Source organism: Podarcis cretensis, assembly GCF_951804945.1.
Source record: "Podarcis cretensis genome assembly, chromosome: 15".
Classification (NCBI taxonomy): Eukaryota; Metazoa; Chordata; class Lepidosauria; order Squamata; family Lacertidae; genus Podarcis; species Podarcis cretensis.
Window position 1 is genome coordinate 21,662,153 of NC_137185.1, and position 20,450 is coordinate 21,682,602.

A 20,450-nucleotide genomic window follows, 5' to 3' on the forward strand; every position below is an offset into this window, starting at 1 on the left:
TGACATATGTTTAAGATAAAAATTCAAGATTAACCATCTGTTTTGGAAGGCAATAGGGCAAGGAGGGCAAGAGGTGAGCTGGTAATTAAGATTCCTTGTTGAGACACATGTAAGATATATTACTACTTATTTGTCATTTATAGATAGAAGAATATATAGCTTTTTGATTCCCATAAAAGGACAAGAGGAAATGGGTGTATCTTTTGTGATTGGTTCTAGCAAATAGCCAATAGGAATTTCAACCAGGCTGATTGGACAGAGGCAGCCACAGGAGGAGCAAGGGGGCTGGATTAAGGAAATATAAGTGCTGGCCAGAATGGCAAGAGGCCAGGCCAGAGCTTGGTAACCATATACCACTGTGCCTCATATTTATTTGTCTGACAAATAAATTATTATTTTAATTTCTCTATTGCTGCGTTGAATATTTCATTCCAGCTAAGCGTTAACCACAAGCAGGGTGCTACACATAAAGTATGTTGGGTCCAGAAAATTGGGTTTGCCTCCTGTAGCTCAGAGTCAGCCCTGATAGCAAGTGTGTGTTTGTTTGTGTCCCTCTGAAATCAGCCTAAATTTGCATCTATACATCTGAAATACGCAAATATGGATCATGGGCTTGTACCTAGCATTGCCTACTTGCTTAACTGAAACTCTGAAGTTCTGCTTTATCTATGTACTCAGTTCTCAGGCTGAGCCTAGGTTTTGTCATCATTGGCAGAAAATAAGGATTCCCCCAAATCATAATATTTTTTATATTGTACCTCCCAGAAACAGAAATGAAGAGAAGAGCGAGCCTATTGGATTCTGATTGTATCTGTTTTCTCACATGCGAGTGGAGAGAAATCCCTCTTCTCTCCCAGACTGATGCAGAATGCTGTATTTCCATTATAGCTATCAAGGGCCAGTTTAACCAAATCAACTGGCATGGCTTTTTTTGCTTTTTAATGATGTATTATGAGCATTAAACTGTGTTAGGGATTAGTAGCTGGTCCCCCATGAAAAGTCTCCCCTGTATAGAGAACTAGGCAGGGCTGGGCTGGGCTAAGCATTAAGCAAAATAGGTACATGCTTAGGTCATCCATTTCCAGATTTACCATGGGCTACATGAGGCAACTGAACCAGGTCCCTCAAAAAAGGCTCCCACAATAAATGGAAAGATTACATACACAAATATGCAATAATTACAAAATAGTAATAATAACATAGTAATAATAGAGATTAATGATATACATTAATTTTAGGAATACAACAAAATTAGAATCTGGTAAAATTTTATTTTATGGTTTATTATTGTTTATATTTTGAAATAGGTATATATGGGGCACCATTTTTTTTTTTAAGTGCTTAAGGCCTCTAAAGTTCTTAATCCAGCCCTGGAATGATGATGTCAGGGGAAAGTCTGCAGCCTAGCCTTGTCCCTGCTGTGTTCTGTGTAGCCGAGTCAGATTAGTATGGCAGGTAACAGACACAAGCAAACATGTGTTCCCTTTTACAGGCTCCTTTCTAGGTGACCGCGGTGGTGACGCACTGCAAGACTGCCGTCTTTGTGTGGCTGGCTGGTTCTGTTCCCTCCAAGGTCAAACTTCCCCAGAGGGCTTGTGCATGGCAGGCTGGTTCTGCCCAGAAGGATCAGTATCTGCCCAGAATCCAGGTAGGAAAATGTGATGTGCTCAAGGGCCACCACTTGTGTTGCAGTAAGAATGTGAATAGAAACAAGAGATTGGTTTCTAGACTGTGAAGAAACTAAGGAAATACAGCTGTCTTCAAATTTAAAAAAACTCCAAGCCATTTGGACGTGAAAGCTTGTGGGATTGCTAGATGCTGTTTTTGTGCCTTTTATGCCACTTCTGTGCACATTTAGGGCAGATTTTTTGCCTTTTTAAAAGTCACCTTTGGGTTTGATGCAATGCATGTTGTCACATGTAAATTGGTCGTTGGCTTATATCCAGCCCTTTTTTTCCTGGGGGGATGCAGGAGTATGCATACCCTTAAACATTTTGTGAATCTAAGTTTGGCCCCATCAATATGAGTAGGAAAATGAGAGTACCCCTAAACATATTTTTTTTAGAAAAAAAGCACTGCTTATATCAAAAGGTGCATATGAACATTTTTTATCTTTAAACTAGGCTAGCAAGCATCACATGTGTCAAGCCCAGCTTCTGAATTAGAAACAGTGCTAGCAGATGATTTATTGATCTTGTAAATTTTCTAGTTATTTTTCTGCAATGCTTGAAGTTCACACTCCTCCTTGCATTATAGCTGCTGAGGGTGCCCATTAAAGTAACACACAGGTGCAACATTTTCTACCCATTTCTCTTTTCCATAGACTACCTCTGTCCTCTTGGTCACTATTGCCCCACGGGCAGCCCACAGCCCAAACCGTGCCCCCCTGGAAAATACCAGGATGAAACTGGTCAAAGCCTGTGCAAAGTCTGCCCAGCAGGAAAGTAAGTGAAACAGTTTGTGGGATCCTTCACCCTTTTTTTGTTATCTTCCGTCTTCTCTTTGCAGTCTGCATAGCAGTTGCTAGTCTTTAGGTTTCCCAAGACCAGGGAAGGGAGAAAGATTCCACTGAGTTCACTTTTAAAGGTGAACATACTAAATTTCCCCCTTCCAAAACAATACGTGGACTGCAATGCAAGCAAACTTCCTTTAAAATTTGCACTTTTCTGAATTTTGCAAGGCAATTCTCTAGCCAAGCAATGTATGCACAAAAATGTAACACTATAGGAGGCATGGTCTGTTTTTTTGGCAGGTTCTGTGATCCTGATTTCCAAGCACAGGATTCCCAAAACACCTCTCCGCGGGGAGTGGTCAAGCCATTGGACTGCCTGCCTGGGTACTACTGTCTCTCTGGGACGGAAACTGCCAAGCAATTCCCATGCCCCAATGGCACCTTCAGTAATCAGACAGGCCTGAGCAGCTGCAATGAATGCACGCCCTGTCCTGGAGGCCAATTCTGTGCAAACCCAGGTAGGTCAAGGAGACAACAAGCAGATTTCGGTTTGGGCTGTAATCCTAAGCATGCCTATTTGGAAGGCAATCCTGGTGAAAGTGGATTTTCTTTGAAAGCTGCCATTCAAGTCGACCTGGTGGATGGAGTGCTAGACTTGTGACCAGTACCTGTAATGAAATTCTGTGCTTAAGTTAAACTGCAACTGAGGCATGCCTGCAGCACCTTCTGTTTTCAAACACTAGGCATCTTGTTTTAGGTTAGGCCCATCTCCTTAGGGCCAGGTTTTACAAAAAGAATACATGCCACAGTTGTATAGTCTTCCTGACAGAAGTAATGCTTAAGGCTGCACACACAGTATACCTTTAAAGCACATTTTTTGTGTGCTCCTCAATGAATTGTGGGCACTGTAGTTTGTTAATGATTGCTGGGTATTGTAACTCTGTGAAGGGTAAACTACATTGCCCAGGATTCCTTGAGGGAAAGAATGTGCTACAAATGTCCTTTAAAGGTTCCAAAAAAATGTATACAAATACATGCAATTAGGAAAAGGCTATGAAACTTTGTTTCAGTATATGATTACAGCGGTGAGACTTTTATACACACAAAGGTGGAAATAGTTGTCATTACCAACTATGAAGGAATGGTTGTTAAAATTAATCGGCTTAGCTGAGATGGTGAAATTGACATGTTTAATCAGAGAAAAGTCATTGCTAACATTCACTAAAGATTGGAAACCTCTCATTGAATTTTTGCATGAAAAAGAAAATAAACCAATGACATTTGGGTTTGAGGATTGAAGATAATGTTGGTTTATAGAAAGTAGTTTTATTGGGTGTTATGTTGGAGAGGATGAGTTGAATAATGCTTGTATATAGCAGACTGATGAAGAATCAGAAATTTCTTAGCTAGCTTTCCTTTCTTTTCCTTCCTTCCTTCTTTCCTCCCTTCCTTTTTCTTTCATTATCTCCTCTTTTTCTCTCCCTTTCTCCCCCTTATCCCTTCTCTATTTCTTCATCCTCACTTTCTCTGTTTTCTTTTTCTTTTTCTTTTTGGTTTGTGTTTTTATTTAGATTAAAATTTTAGTTCTGATTAAATAGGTAGTAATTTTTGTATCCCATTTGCCAAACTCTAATACAATTTATTCTTTTTATTTTAAAAAGTGCTTTAAAGGTATAGTGTGTATCTAAATCCCCAAATGCAATCTAAATGCAATATCCTCACCAGTTATGTGCAATCCAGAGCTTTTGAGCAGTATAATAATGTGAATATAAATAAAGTAAAATAAAGCCTCTCTCTTTCCTAGGTCTTGTTACCCCAAGTGGTCCTTGCTTGCCTGGGTATTACTGCGCCCTGAATGCACGAGTACCAAACCCTTTTCACGAGGAAAGTGGAGACATGTGCCCCGCAGGGCATTTCTGCCCCTTGGGTAGCAGCAGCCCAACGCCATGCCCGATTGGGACTTTTCTAACCCAACCTGGGATGTTGTCCCTCAATGCCTGCTTGCCCTGCCCTGGAGGAAGCTTCTGCCAAGGAGAAGGTCTGGCCAGAGTTTCTGGTGAGTTCTTTAATCACCTTCCAGAGCACGCAGTGTAATTTGGATGCTGAAACAAGAGAAAGCTCTATAAATATACCACCGCCACCCCGCAAGCTACATTGAGCTAAGTTTGCCTTGCACTAATCAAGCAGCCTCTTTTTTTCCCTGGCTTCTGACCCAGAAAATAATTATATCTGATATGCAATTTGCAAAGGAGTTTGGGGTGAGTGGGTGGATGATTTAAAGCAACTGGCTTAGGTTAGAAATTACAGCTCATTTTCTGCACAATGGGACACGAGGAAAATCCTTCCTGGGAGTCTGGCAATCTGCAAATTAATAAAGCGAGCAAAGGCTCTGAGTACACACCATGTACTCTCTCACCATGGACCTACTGGAAAATTACTTCCCCATCCCCATGCACAGGTCTGGCTTTAGGCAGCAGGGCATCTGGGAGGTCAAAGAAAGTGACTTCCAGGTAGCCTTAAGACCCAGCACCTCTTCTGCTAGAAACAAAGCCCCACAGTTGCTTTCTGAGCACAATTCAAAGGGCTGACCTTTAAAGCCCTGAACGGCCTCAGTCCAGTATACCTTAAGGAGCATCTCCACCCCCATCATTCTGCCCGGACACTGAGGTCCATTGCTGAGGGCCTTCTAGCAGTTCCCTCGCTGCGAGAAGCCAAGTTACAGGGAACCAGGCAGAGGGCCTTCTCAGTAGTGGCACCCACCCTGTGGAATGCCCTCCCATGAGGTGTCAAAGAGATAAACAACTACCAGACTTTTAGAAGACATCTGAAGGCAGCCCTGTTTAAGAAAACTTTTAATGTTTAACAGACTATTGCATTTTAATATTTTGTTGGAAGCTGCCCAGAGTGGCTGGGGAAACCCAGTCAGATGGGCAGGGTATAAATCATAAATTATTATTATTATTGTTATTATTATTATTATTATTATTATTATTATGGCTCGCCAGTGATTTGTGGTGGTCTTTGACACTCTCTCCTTTGCAGGGATATGTCACCACGGCTACTACTGTGATTCGCTATCCACGCATCCTGACCAGAAGCTCTGCCCCCAAGGATTCTACTGCCCCAAAGGCACAGGGGCCCCAATTCCATGCCCTGCAGGAAGCATCAATCCCCACAGTGGGAAATGGGATCCCACAGACTGCAAGCTCTGTCCAGCAGGGCATTTCTGCAGTGGTATGTGCATGAATATTTCTTTTCCCCCTTTTGAGGCAAGGGGGTGTCTTGACAGATTCTCAGCTGGTTTCTTAATGGAAAGAAACACAGCCTTCTTTTTCCTCACAATGGCTTTAGGGCTGGGAAAGGCTGCCCCAGAAGGGATGTGCATGCCCGGATACTATTGCCCCCCAGGACAGACCTCTGCCACACCCGCTTCCCATCGGTGCCAACGTGGATTTTACTGCCTTCAAGGATCTGTGGCTCCAGCAGCTTGCCAGAAAGGAACCTATCAATTGGAGGAAGGGAAGGAGTCATGTGATCTCTGCCCAGCTGGATTCTTCTGTGAATCATCCAACCAAAGTGAGGAAATTGGAGGAATGTGTCCATGATAGTTGCTTGTTATGATTTGTGTGCAGGGGATAGCTTGTTCCATGTGTCTGTGAGCACCTCCAGACTGTCAGTATTTTGCAGGAGGGAATCAAGCACATAATTGGGAAATTTAGGTTGGCACATTTAATACGTGTGAAGGTGCTCTGTTGCCCTTGCACAACAAATCTGCTTTGAAAAATAAATAGACTTTTTGGAGTTAGGAAAGTGATAGTGAAACACATTGAAAAGTGCAGAATCAGTGAAGGATTACCAAGAAGGTGTATAAACACACAACAGGCAAATCTGGATGAATGCAGGAGGAATGCTCACCATCATATTATCTCCCTGCAAGTAAATAAGAACAGACGCTTGATAAGAACTAGATATAATCTAAGCTCCAGGTATGTTAGCACATGACTCCTTTGTTACAACAGCTCTACCAGCAACCAGTCTGTTTCTGGGCACAATTCAAAGTGCTGGTTATGACCTATAAAGCCCTATATGGCTTAGGTCCAGGCTGTCTGAAGCACCATATTCTCCCATATGAACCTGCCTGGCCTCTGATATCTTTGAGGAGACCCACCTTCTCTTAGTCCTGCCACCTTTTCAGGCACCCTTGATGGGAATGTGGGAGAGGGCTTTCCCAGGTGATTGCTCCCCAACTTTGGAACTCCTTCCTAGGGAAGCTAAACTGGATCCCTCCTTGTTGTCTTCCCACCGGCAGATGAAGACTGTTTTATTCCAGCATGCTTTTTGATGGTGTTGTGCTGCTTACTATCCACATTTTTAATAGATTTGTTTTTATATTGATTTTAATTATAGCATCGTTTATCACTTTATTATCTTTTATATGTTTTAGTTTTCGGAGCAGAGTGCTGGAGATTGTCCACACAATTGTCACAATATAATAATGTCCTAGAAAAAATGCTAGCAAGAAGTTTCTAAGCTGCTCTTTCATTCCTAGCTGCTGCTATCCAGGCCCCCAGGCCATGCCCTCTGGGGCATTTTTGCCCCCCTGGCACTACATCTGGCACAGAACACCCATGCCCCAGAGGCACAAATGGGCCCAAGGCTGGTGCTGCTGAGGAATCTGACTGTCAGTCTTGCCCAGCAGGTAAGTGAGGGACTGGGGCAAGGAGCATGCAGCCCACCCAAGAAAGAAGGTAAGACAATAGCGGGAAGAAGTCTAGCTCTTGGTTGCTCATACAAATGCTGTGCACACTGGGAAAGGGCCACAGCTCAGTGGTAGAGCATTTGCTTTGCATGCAGAAGGTCCCAGGTTCAATCCCCTTTGGCATCTCCAGGTAGAGAGACCTCCCTGCCTGAAATGCTGGAGAGCTGCTGCCGGTCAGTGCGGACAATGTTGAGCTAGGCAGACCATTGGCCTGACTTGGTAAAAAGCAGCTTCCTGTGTTCCCCATGTTTACTGCAGATTTCTTTCCTTCATTATTTTTTTAAAAGGAATGTACTGCTCTTCTCCTGGGCAGTCCCAACCGACTGGTCTTTGTCATCAAGGCTACTATTGCACCAGGGGAGCAGTCAGCCCTGCTCCCATGAGACAGAGGGTGAGTGTAAATGGCAAGAAGCAGGATTGATTCATTACTAGGGGTGTCAAATGTGTTGGGCTAATTTTCACAGTCTGAACCCAGATGCAGACCCCAAAGCAGCTATCCTTCAAAATATGTACATCTTCCAATTTCACAATGCAGTTTCCCAACCCCCCCCAAAAAAGCATGCAAAATTTTGCACATTAGGCATGTTTTTGCATAAATAAAAATACTTATATTTGTGAAAATAATGCACAAAAAATGCCTTCTATCAAGGTAAATGGCTTGCAAAAATGTGCATGTTAGTCAAAACTACTTACAAAATTGTGTTTTGGGGAGAAATTCACACTAAAACGATGAATTTTCATGATAACTTTTTTAAAAAAAGCAAATTGCACAACCTTGGACAATTTTACCAAGTTAATTACACCCCTCTGTGGCTCACAGAAGAAGCTTGAGAGAAAATCAATAGGCTCTTTGATGTGCAATTACTTGAGAAATGTTATCTGAATCAGCTTGGCACAGTGATATCATCTTATTGGAAGCTCACATTTAAGACTTGGTTTCATCAAAATTGTTTACCAACCACATTTCTTTCTCATTGATATTATTTTCCTTTATTTTTTTCCAGGTGGATTCTGCCAGCTTCCTCCTAACTGGGAATGACATCTGTCCTCCTGGGCATTTCTGCCCCAATGGGACTGGATATCCTGTTCCTTGCCCACCTGGCTCCTTTTCCGCTTCTCTGGGTCTGAAAGCAGAGAGTGAGTGCCAGCCTTGCCCAGCTGGACTCTACTGCAGCCAATCAGGGATGTCTGATCTGTCCCAGATGGCGCCATGTAATGAAGGGTAAGAGGCTGTAACAGCTGCTTCCCTTGACTGAATAGCAAGCCAAGACTTGCAGGCAAGCTCACTGTGAAGAAACACAGTAGCCTCTGATCGCATGATATTCTCCATAAATAAATAGGGGTTACATGAGTGATGTAGAGAGAGCTGGATAAAAAGAAGCGCGGCTGTCCTGGGTATTTGGGAGAAAGAGTATCATCAGAGATCCAAAAACACATTGAACTGATAGTGGCAGAGTGGTAATCTGAATCCAGTCCCGGAGAAACATCAAATCTCCATCGCTCTGCATGAACCCAAAGGAAAACCCTAAATTGAGAGGTAGTGTTTGGGAAGGGCCTAATAACTATGTTTTTTCTTGTTCTCCTCTGAGAGTGTCTTAGGGCTCATTATTAAGATGCAAAGAGCAGGGATGTGGAGAATCCCATCACAAATGGAAATGGAAATGACTGCTGTTTGCATGTTCACCTGAGGTCAGGAATGGACATCATATGAACAGAATTGGCTGTCATAGGGGGGCGTTTTGGTCTGCAAACATTACATAAAAATTATGTCATTTTCTACATTCATGTCTCCTCAGGCAGCCATCTGCCAGGTTTTAAGCATGCCTTAAACTAGAGGTGGGGATCGGACTCTGTCCTTCCAGTGTAGGCCAAGGGTCTTGACGAACCTTAGATTAGGAGTAGCAAAGTTATGCCTTCCAAATCTCCCTGACCTTCAGTTTCCATCCTCTTTGACCATTGGCCATGCTGAAGGGGGCTGATGAAAGTGGGAGTTCAACAGCAGCTGGAGATCACTGTGTTGGCTACTTCTGCCTTAGATACTCCTATGTAATATTTGTAGGTGTGTTTGCCTTGAGGGAAATGCTGCTCCCTGCCCCAGCGATGGGATTCATGGGTACAGATGCCCTAGAGGATTCCGTTGCCCTGAGGGTGCCATTCTGGAAGTTCCTTGTGAGCCTGGCATGTTTAGCCCCATGGTCGGGGCCAGCTTCTGCCTCCCTTGCCCAGCGGGCACAGCTTGCCGTTATGCTGCTACTGTGGAGCCACTCAGCTGCCCCAGAGGTGAGACACTGAGAGATTACATTTAACTCCACTGATTGGAGGCACACTGTTTGCCAGAGGTAGAAAGCACTCCTTACCCCCTTTCCTTGACTGTCAGTGTTATACACTATGATGCACAAGTCCTTTCCTAAGTTACCATGATAATTCTCCGTCCCACACCCCTTCAAGATCCTTTGAATCAAATCCTTGTGTGCTGCAACTCTCCAAATGACACACATTCCAGGGACCCAGCATGCATACAAGATCCTTGCATCTCTCAATCTGCAGTCTTGATCTACACAGACATAGCTGGATGACAACAGCTGCCACAGAGGGGGCAAAGACATGCTTCCTTCCAGAAGGGCCTCTAGCCATTAGCAACAAATAGTCTGTACTTGGCCAACTATTTTACATAGCAAAGCCAGAAACTCACACCTTTGACAAGTACCAATACCTTCCACTATCCCCCTTCATGTTTTTAGGGTTTGGTTGTTGTTTTGTTGGGGGGAGTTGCCTTCTTCCTGCACCTCACTCTCTCTGTTTTGTTTGTTTGGGGATGGATCTATCGTCTTACATTTCCAGATGTGCTCTCCAGCCCCACCCCTGCAAATGGGGACTCTTGTCTAAATCAGTCCTTCAGTCCTTCAGTTCTCCAGACCCCTGATCTTATAAACTTAGAATTACTGAGCTGAAGGAACCTATAAATTGCCCAACTCAACCACCAATCCCTTTACACTATAAATATAATGTATACACACAACCCCCTAATGCTTTCTTGCTTTGGCAGGTTACTACTGCCCAGCCCAGACAGCCATCCCTTTGCCATGTCCTGCTGGGACTCTGAACACCCTGGAGGGGGCGCTCTCCTCCAATGCCTGCAAACCATGCCCAGTTGGGAGGTACTGCAGTGGAAATGCTAACTGGGAACCTGATGGTAAGAGGTAGGGTTAGTTATTGCTCTGAGGTGATTCACAAGTCCTAGTAATGTTCAGCCACAGGGCGTCCAGTAACATAGATGGCTTTATGAGAGAATCAGACACATTCCTAGGGGAGTTACCTATGAATGGTTGGTAGTCATGGAAGCTATTTGGAACCTTCTTCTATTGTATTCCCTGCTTCCCAATGTTTGGTTTTTAAATTGTTGTCAAGTGACTTGTATTTTATAGATGTATAAAATGCTTTGAGACATCTTGTGCAAAGCAATGAATAAATTTAAAAAATGGTGAAGATTTACAAAGGCAGGATGCCACTGATAGCAGTTAATGGATGCTGTGCACATTTCCCAAGGCCTGTTGGGGATTATGCATAATGACCAGAAAATCTGCAAAATTATATCCATATAAGCACATGTTTCAAGGTCTGTTGGAGAATATGTATACTGTATTGACCAGGTAATGTGCACAATTCCCTCTTTGTGGAAGGGTTATGTGCACATTCTCCATGAAACCTGGTGAATATGCACAGTTCTCAGTTGATATGCACATTAACCTTTCTATTTACATGCCCCTTAACATACATACAGCAACACACACACACACACACACACACAGAGAGAGAGAGAGAGAGAGAGAGAGAGAGAGAGATTCAGACGTTGCCTTGTTGCAGATAATAAAAGTTATGGAATGAAGTACAGTAGTAGCACACATCTCTGATTTATTAAGAGATTTCTCTTCGCCTCTGTCAGATTAGTAGTCCGTTCATACATCGGCCTGAAAGCAAGATGAGCACTGCAGCCCCATAGTTTCCTTTGACTGGACTTAACCATCCGGGGGTCTTTTACCTTTACCTTACCTTCATTCATACTAGAGGAATTAGAAGTATTGGCTTTCCCCCTGCCCCAGAAAGGTATGGACCCTTCATCCATACATATGTGAACAACGCAGGAGCAAGGTGTCTGTTCTGAGCTAACCATTAATAGGGGCACCTTAACACTGTTTCCACTTCGTCGTGTGATGTGTCCACAGCCCCTAAGAGTTCTGTTTTCCAATTGGCAGGTCTGTGCTCCTCTGGGTATTACTGTTCAGGGGGAGCCTCTGATGCTGTCCCACAAAGCACACCTGAATTTCCTCTTAATGGGCCCTGCCCACGGGGGCACTATTGTCCAGAAGGCACTTGGTTCCCCGTTCCCTGTCCAGTGGGCACTCTGAATAATGTTACAGGTGAGTGCAGCATGGGTACTCCATGTTCAAATTTCAGCTGCTGCCGCACCTGACTTTCTCTGAACGCAAGGAGCCCAGTTGGTAACCTAGCATGTAAGAAATGTGCCAAATCTTTTTCAGTGGGAGGAAATTTCTTCTTCAGTGGAGGGGAAAAATGAAGGGGAAGGGTCATAGCTCAGTGGCAGAGCACCTGCTCTTCATGCAGATAGGTCTCTGGCTCAATCCCAAACATCTGCAGGTGGAGATGGGAATGTCACCTGTCTGAAACCCCGGAAAGCTGGTGCCAGACAGTGCGCACAATGCTGAGCAAGGTTTGCAAGGTTACATGCAGACACAAGCATATTTTAGGGTGGAACTAAATGTTATTTCAGCAAATGCAAGGTCCCACTGCCACATTTTTCAAGATACCCAGAGGGGTTCTGAAGCAGTGGATCGGTGGAAAGGAGGTGTGCTGAACTGTTCTTGCCAATTCTTACACTCATACTAAAACTCTTACTTCCCCCGCCTTGCCCACAAATCAGGTGGGATAGCAGAAAATTCAAAGCTGTTTAATTTTGTGTGTGAGAGCAGCTAGAAGAAAGCTTAGTCCCTCATTCCACACATGACCCCACAGCACCCACATAGCTTTATGAGGGGGTGCATGGATACCCTCTAGCCTCTTCCAGTGGCCATAGCCACATCATATATATAAAGCACTCTTATACCACTTTAACAGTTACTGCTTCCCTCAAAGAATCCTGGGAAATATAGTTTAAGGGCACTGGGAATTGTAGCTCTGTGAGCAACCTCCTTATAACTCCCAGCCCCCTGAGTGAACTACAGTTCCCAGAATTCTTTGGGGACAGCCAAGGCTAATCAGGTGGTATCAGAGTGTTAAAATGTATGGTGTGGTTGGGACCAGCCATTCAGTTTGAACACATGAAGGGGCAAACAGAAAGAAAATGGGGACATCCTTGATGGCGCTGAGCACACCAAACACATTGCCTAGACAATGTCTTCATTCATTTTATTCTGAAAGAGGCTGCCTTATTCACAAATAGGATTTCTAATACAGGGATGGAAATCCTAGTCAATAAGGGTTCCATAATTTTACACACAAATAGGGCAGCCCCCTTCAGACTAAAGGTGGTTGTGCATTGCCTGGCACATGCAGCATCCTTTGGAGGGGTGTGGCTTACCGTTCATGTTCCCACTTGCCCCTTTACAAGTTCAAACTGAACACCTACAGAGGGCTCACCTTTCTCTCCTAAAAGCCATCTCCATCCTTAGTCACAGAAGACAGCAACCTAGTCCCAATGCGCTGAGCAAGTGCAAGCACTGAAACCCAGTCCTAAAGGCTAAGCTCAAGGTAGGCAAACTGTGGGGCCTCCAGCTGCTCCTGGCCTACAACTCCCCTCAGTTCTGGGGGATAGCTCAGTCAGAGCATGAGACTCTGAATCTGAGTCATGGATTTGAGCCCCATGTTGGGTAAAGATTCCCTGGACAGCTGCTGCCAGACAGTGTAGACAATATTGAGCAAGGTTTGGAAAGTCCAAGTTCCATGTCGGTTAAAGATTCCTGCATTGCAGGGGTTTGGAGTAGATGACCATCATGGTCCCTTCCAATTCTACAATTCTATTATTCTACAAACATTTGGAGGGCCACAGGTTGCCTTGCCTGATTAGTCAATGGGAACTATTTTGAATTGGTGTGGGCATATTTTAATCAGTGAAGCTGCCTCTTGGGAAATCTTGTTCAGTTTGGGTTTTGATACATTACTTTAATAGAAGCAAAAATAAATAAAAATTGCATTTTCTTCTACCACATGTAGGCTTTTGTTTATTAAATAGCCTTATCATCTGATATCTCAGAAGTTGTCTCTTTATTGAGCTGGTGATGATATGCAAATGCATTTAAAATTAATTGGCTAGCTAATTCAGTCAATCAGTTAATTGATGTGTCATTCATCAGCTAAAACTTTTTTCCATCAGAGATAGCAGAAAGCCCACTAACTTTCTAGCCACATAACGTGAGCCAAAGTGACAGCTGCACTTTCATCCTTTCAAAGCTAAAATCTTTAAAGTAACTTGTATTCTTGGCTTGAACCTCTTGGTTTGATGGAGAAAATCAAACTCTCAAATCACAGGCAAAACAGACCTGGATGATCTTCACACAGTACCTTTTGTATTTTAAAGTTTTAGGCTATGTACACATTACCACTTATTCAGGCTCCAGTGCATTCCCACAACCATCTCATAGAATGGCCGTGCTTTGCAGTTGTTGTTGGCATCTATCCGTCTTGGGAGACAATGGAAGAGTGCAGCTTCAGGAATAATTCTCTGTTGGAGAATTACAGCACCTGCTGTGGCTGTAGAGACCGATATAAAGCAGCAACAGTGTGACGCAGCTTCCTATGTTCCTCATTCTCCAGATTAAACTGATCTCTGCCAGCTTTTGTGTCCTGTAGGAGGTTCCTCTCCAGACTGCTGCGTCCCATGCTATCCAGGATTCTTCTGTGCTGGAGTGGGTTTAAGTTCACCTACTGGACCGTGTGCTGCTGGTTTCTACTGCCCGGCAAACTTCAGCTCATTCAGCCCAACAGCATTTCTCTGCCCTGAGGTCTGGAACATGTGCTCTGTCATTTGCTATTGCAATTTATGTGAACCTGATTATCATTGGGTTGCTTTGTGTGGAGGAAGCCCTTAGTCTCTCCAGGTGTTGTGTTGGAATGAAATTCTCCCAGACAGCATGTCTAATGGTCAGGGATGACAACAGCTCAAAGGCCACCAGTTCCCCAACCTAGCCTGAATAAAAAAATGAAATCAGAAAAATGAGCCATGGGATGTTTCTCCCCCACCCAGCCACAGATGCTGCAATTTGATTTGTGTGTAAAAAAAAGAAAGAAAAAGCATTGGCAAGCCTGTTGTCCTCTGGTTTTGGATTCCAACTCCCAGCATCCTCAGTCAGAATGGCCAGTGGGGAGGGACAGTGGGAGTTGTAGTCTATCAACATCTGTAGAGCCACAGGTCCCCCACACCTGGTGAAGATAAACAATAGAAACTAGTGTTGGGTGAGACTGGGAGAGATGCCCAGAGACATGCACAGCTGAGCATTCTGGGGGTTGCCACTCCATGGGGGGTGGGTCTGATTTGGTGGTCTGTTGCAAGGGTTTAAACCAGAAGTAGCCAACATGGTGCCCTCCAGATGTTCTGGATTAGATCTTGAATATTCCCTGAATATGCCATGCCGGCTGCAGCCTTTCCCTGTGCTCAACCTGAAGCTGTGGGACAACTGTAGAACACCTTACTTGCATGCAGAAAGTCCCAGGTTCAAGCACCGGTGTCTCCAGGTAGGGCTGAGAGAGACCCTGGCCTGAAACCCTGGAGTGCTGCTGCCAGCCAGTGTAGACAATACTGCATAAGGTGGCCAACGGTCTGATTCAACTTACCATGTTTTTACAATGTTTATTGGATTCATTTATTATGTTGTTTACAATGTTTATCCAACAATTATTGGCTGGGGAAAATTCTTGTCTGAAATCCCAGAGAGCTGCTGCCAGACAGTGTAGGCAATGCTGAGGTAAATGGACTTGATTCGGTATTGATCAGCTTCCTATGGTCTTATAGCTTAAGAAAAGGGTCACAGTACAGTGGCAGAGCATCTGCTTTGCATGAGGTTAGTCCCTGGTTCAACCCTAGGCATCTCCAGGTAGGGCTGGGAATGTCCCCTGCCTGAAACCCTGGAGGGCTGTTGCCAATCAGTGTAGGCATTATGGAGCTAGATGGACCAATGGTCTGGCTTAGCAGAAGACAGCTTGTGTGTTTGTGTGTGGGCAGTTAGTTAATTATTTTGTCTCATTCCCCCCTCCTTTCTCTCTCTCTCTCTCTCTCTCTCTCTCTCTCTCTCTCTCTCTGGTCTCCAGGGGCACTTCTGCCGGTCTGGGGCTGCCTATCCAGCCGCTTGCCTTATTGGTGAATACCAACCAAACCGGGGCTCAGAACACTGCCTCCCCTGCCAAGCAGGCTTCTACTGCCATGAGGCTGCCACAGGGAAGCCGAGACGCTGTCCGCCACATTCCTATTGTCCTGAAGGTACAAATGGCAGCACACTAACCAGATGGTCACAAGCTTTAACTGATTGATGTCACTGACCCATCACCTAAAGTTTCATTCACAAATTCTGAATGCCAGTTGCTAGGAGTCTCAATTGGGGAGAGTTCTGTTGTGTTCAGGTCCTTCTTATGGGCTTCCCATAGACATCTGGCCAGCCACTGTAAGAACAGGATGCTGGACTAGATGGGCCTTTGATGTAATCTGGCAGAGCTCTTCTTAAGTTGTTGCATACTTCACTGATCTGTGTTTTTTATTTGCCCCCTTTCCTTAGGTACTTTGTTTCCTTATCCATGTCCCGACGGCACGTTTACTCCTGTGGATATGTCTGGCCTTCAGGAGGAGAGAGGATGTCTTCCCTGTCCTGTGGGTCACTTCTGCAGGTAGTGGTGAATCCTTTCCACTGGCTCAGCAAATTCCACTGTGCCATATTGTGCTGCTTTGCTTCTTTCCTCTTTCTTGTTGTTTAGCTTCATTTCATTTTACTTAATGCATTTGTTTTTATCCTGCCTTTCTTTGCACCCACAAAACAGTCCATGAAAACAGCTATAAAGCCAGGGATGTAAATAAGGTCAAGCATCAGTAACACAATCAGTAAAGGCAAGTGCAAGCAGGAAGAGCAAACAGTCTCTCGTACACTGTGTAGATCTTTGGCGGCATATTTACTGAGACCTTTTGTGGGTGTTATGGAAGGGGCCAGAGGGCATGTTGGCAACCCTGGTTTTATACTGTAAACTGCTCTGTGAGTTAATTTTGAAAAGTGGCATTGAAAAGGTATAGTTTTATACCTTTTTGCCATCTAAATAAATTCCTACCACTTTCTCTGCACTAGGAGAGGACGAGTGGAGGGGAGATGTGCTGCCGGATTCTTTTGCCAAGAAGGGAGCTCAGATGCCACCCCACAGGGCCATAACTTCACCTGGAGCCCCCTGGCAGACTGTCTCTGGGGGCAGGTGTGTGCAGGACCCTGCCCAGCAGGTAACTAAGCAGTCTGCCAAGAAGCAAGCACATGTGATTCAAAATTCAGTCCAGGCAGAACACAATGAGAAATGGGGATTTAAAAATCACCAGCTCCTGAAAGTTTTGATGCTGGTGTTTATGGATCCAGTCCTAAGCATGTTTACTCAGAAGTAAGCACCACTGAACTCCTTTGTGCGGTAGGATTTCAGGCTAAATGTAATTTCATCTTATTTTGGATTGCACAAATATAATGTGATATTGGCATCCAGGAATTTAAAATATAGATCCATCCCTGCTTTTTGGTGTGTGTGTCTGAATATTCGGAGAAATTCACACAAAAGTGTTGCTGAAACTTCTTGAGGTCTTTATAAAAAAAAAAAAAGATCACAAACTAATGTGGAATGTGAAAAACCAAACTCAAGAGTGGAAAAAGGAGTAACTGAAACTGATGGATCTCTCGGCCCTAATCTTTACCACAAGGCATTAAACTGTGGGGTTTTTCCTACCTATCACCCAGGATTCTACTGCCCAGAAGGCTCAGAGGCACCCATTCCTTGTCCAGATGACACTATTGGCTCTGCCCCAGGTGCAAGACAAAGAGAAAACTGCCTCCCCTGCCCACCAGGCCGCTGGTGTAAAGCAGGTCAGAATTTATTCCTGGAATCCCCTTCCCAAAACACCTGTGGGAGGCATCCCCTCCCTCCCCCTCTCCTTTCAAATATCATGCACACCCAACCAGGGACAACAAGCTTGCCTGCCTTTGTGTGTCATTGGATTCCAACTCACATCATTGGCTGTGCTGGCTGAGTCTATTGTGAGTTGTACTCTGATAACATCTGTAGTCTGCAGGTCCCCCATCCCTGCCCTAAGCACTGCAAGTCTATCCCTTTGAACACCTTTAGACCTTCTCTCTCCCTCTCTCTTCAGGGGATCCAGTAGCCCACCCATGTCCTTATGGGTACGACTGCCACGGAATGAATCACACCACACTCGGTGGACCCCGGGCTCTCCCTCAGTGCCCGAGGCAGGCTTTCCGAACAGAAATGGGGACTGAGAACCCTATCGATTGCCAGCCCTGCTCATCAGACCATCTGTGTGCAGCCACAGGTAAGCCCCCAATGAGGCCCAGTTCTGAACTCCATCTGCGAAATTCCTGTTCAGCTCAAGCATGAGGGAGCAGATTCCCCATCCAGGAAGTGGTTGAAATTTCAAGTTAAATGACATGAAACAGAAATGTTAACAGTAGGAACCTGTAGGAACTTCATTGTTGTTGTTTTATTTAGCATATTTGTACTCTGCTCTTCAAAATGTTCCCAGAGTGACTTACATGCAATCTGTTAAAATATAAGATAGCTTAGTCAGGAGAGCATGAGACTTATTTTCAGGGTCATGGGTTCAATCCCTGTGTTGGCCAAAAGTTTCCCGCATTGCAGGGGGTTGGGCTAGATGGCCCTTGTGGGCTCTTCTAACTCTGATTCCATTACAGTACTTGCCCGCAGGCTTACAATCTTAAAATAAAATAATCAACACATAACACACAAGGGGGAAAAGACAGGGAGGATAGAGAAGGAAATCAAACTCAAGAGCCAATTCTGAAATAATTGTTCTTATAATGACCAACCGGCAGAGTTGAGGTTCAATCCTTGCCACCTCTATTTAGAAAGGATCAGCTCAGTTGGTGATTCTGTAGGAATTCTGCACTGGAGAGCTCCTGCCAGTCTGAGTAGACTGTGCTAAGTAGATAAATAGTCTGCCTTGGTATAAGACAGTTTCCTATGTTTTCCCTGTGGTTTTTGAGAAACGGGCCTTGAGAACTGTTAAGCTTGCCCCACAAGCAAACCATGTTTTTTGAGCAGGGGTGTTATAGTGAGGTTCTCTCTTCCTGCCCCCTTCCACCTTAAATTGTTTCCCTGCCTTTCGTCCAACAGGAGCTGCTGCTTTTAGAGATTATCCCTGTGCTCCTGGCCATTGGTGCCCAGGAAGAAGAGAGGCTTTCCTTTGTCCACCTGGCACCTTTAGGGACCAGCCTGGTGCTACATCTTTGGAGGACTGTAACACCTGCCCTTCTGGGTTTTACTGCCCAGACCCAGCCAAGTCGGGGGTACCAAACATCCAGGGCATACCTTGCGAACCAGGCTATGAATGCCCACCAGGTGAGATGTTATCATGCATCAACTCTTGAGCATCATGGCGCTGACAATATGGGTTTCAGTAATTAGTTGGGCATTCTCCCCGTGATACTTTCTGGGTGTTTTGTACTTGCAAAGACCCATGACAAGTAGGCTGAAACAATACTCTTGTGTACATGCCATACATTTAAAGCACATGTTGTTTAGTCATTTAGTCGTGTCCGACTCTTCGTGACCCCATGGACCAGAGAACGCCAGGCATTCCTGTCCTCCACTGCTTCCCGCAGCTTGGTCAGACTCATGCTGGTAACCTCGAAAACACTATCCAACCATCTCATCCTCTGTCGCCCCCTTCTCCTTGTGCCCTCCATCTTTCCCAACATCAGGGTCTTCTCCAGGGAGTCTTCTCTTCTCATGAGGTGGCCAAAGTACTGGAGCCTCAGCTTCACAATCTGTCCTTCCAGTGAGCACTCAGGGCTGATTTCCTTCAGAATGGAGAGGTTTGATCTTCTTGCAGTCCATGGGACTCTCAAGAGTCTCCTCCAGCACCATAATTCAAAAGCATCAATTCTTCGGCGATCAGCCTTCTTTATGGTCCAGCTCTCACTTCCATAGCACATAGCTTCCTCCAAATCATTCTGGGATCTGAAGTTTGTTGAGGATTGCTGGGAACTGTCATTCTGTGAGGGGTAAACTCAACACCTCCTCCATGGGAACTCTGGGAGTTGTAGTTCAGTGAGGGAACTGGCCATGGTTCTTTGGCAGAAGCTGTGGCTGCTTGAAGCCAATGGATACTTCTTTAAATGCATAGCGCAGGTGGGACATCTATTGTGTTTCCTTTCCTATAGGTTCACCTAGTCCTCAGATATGCAGGCCTGGCTCTTACTGCGGACCCCGCACAGGGGTTCCTCCCCTGTGTCCAGTTGGGTATTACTGTCCAGAAGGGTCATCCACATACAACATTCCGGGGCAGCTGTGAGTATATTTCACAGGAGGCAAAGTCTCCACGCCTCTGGAAAATTCATGCTTTAAAACAAAACATATCGTTCTGGGGTTTCTGACCCCCTACCCATCAAAAACTTTGTGTATTTCATAAATACTGTAAAGCTGCTTCAGAGTTGCAAAATCCCACACACGTAATTTGGGTGTCCCGTTCAGCATAGCCTTCCTAGTGGGGACCATCTCAGTATGGCTAACATTGTGACCCTGTGCTTGTTTACTCTGAAATAAGTTTCCCTGTCTTTACTGGGCTTTTCTTCAAGGTATATAGGGTTGCAGCATCAACCCCCCCCCCCCCCAAAAAAAGCTTTATTTAACAGGAGAAGGTTTTTTTAAAAACAAAAACAAAAACAAAAACACACACACAAAACTACAGTGGTACCTTGGGTTACAGCTGCTTCAGGTTACATACGCTTCAGGTTACAGACTCCACTAACCCAGAAATAGTACCTCGGGTTAAGAACATTGCTTCAGGATGAGAACAATAATCGTGCTCTGGCGGCGTGGCAGCAGCAGGAGGCCCCATTAGATTAAGTGGTGCTTCAGGTTAAGAACAGTTTCAGGTTAAGAACGGACCTCCGGAACGAATTAAGTACTTAACCCAAGGTACCACTGTAATAGAAAGAGGCTTGCTCCACACCCCTG

General features: G+C 44.8%; 1 protein-coding gene across 8 annotated transcripts in view; it reads left to right on the top strand.

Moving 5' to 3' along the window:
- Positions 1 to 20,450, top strand: part of LOC307203588 (uncharacterized protein) — a 151,077-nt gene that overhangs the window by 95,066 nt on the left and 35,561 nt on the right. For all 8 annotated transcript variants that reach the window (XR_013833309.1, XM_079954466.1, XM_079954463.1 and 5 more), the window contains 20 exons: positions 1,493 to 1,648; positions 2,324 to 2,444; positions 2,753 to 2,970; positions 4,257 to 4,508; positions 5,495 to 5,686; positions 5,804 to 6,028; positions 7,002 to 7,151; positions 7,499 to 7,602; positions 8,216 to 8,433; positions 9,271 to 9,491; positions 10,258 to 10,404; positions 11,465 to 11,629; positions 14,076 to 14,227; positions 15,531 to 15,699; positions 15,992 to 16,100; positions 16,550 to 16,695; positions 17,195 to 17,320; positions 17,605 to 17,784; positions 18,606 to 18,830; positions 19,655 to 19,781. Coding sequence is in view for 7 of the 8 variants with exons in the window: in XM_079954466.1 (XP_079810592.1) it covers positions 1,493 to 1,648; positions 2,324 to 2,444; positions 2,753 to 2,970; positions 4,257 to 4,508; positions 5,495 to 5,686; positions 5,804 to 6,028; positions 7,002 to 7,151; positions 7,499 to 7,602; positions 8,216 to 8,433; positions 9,271 to 9,491; positions 10,258 to 10,404; positions 11,465 to 11,629; positions 14,076 to 14,227; positions 15,531 to 15,699; positions 15,992 to 16,100; positions 16,550 to 16,695; positions 17,195 to 17,320; positions 17,605 to 17,784; positions 18,606 to 18,830; positions 19,655 to 19,781 (3,403 nt within the window). In the remaining variant the exon portion in view is untranslated. The remainder of the gene's footprint in view (positions 1 to 1,492; positions 1,649 to 2,323; positions 2,445 to 2,752; positions 2,971 to 4,256; positions 4,509 to 5,494; positions 5,687 to 5,803; positions 6,029 to 7,001; positions 7,152 to 7,498; positions 7,603 to 8,215; positions 8,434 to 9,270; positions 9,492 to 10,257; positions 10,405 to 11,464; positions 11,630 to 14,075; positions 14,228 to 15,530; positions 15,700 to 15,991; positions 16,101 to 16,549; positions 16,696 to 17,194; positions 17,321 to 17,604; positions 17,785 to 18,605; positions 18,831 to 19,654; positions 19,782 to 20,450) is intronic.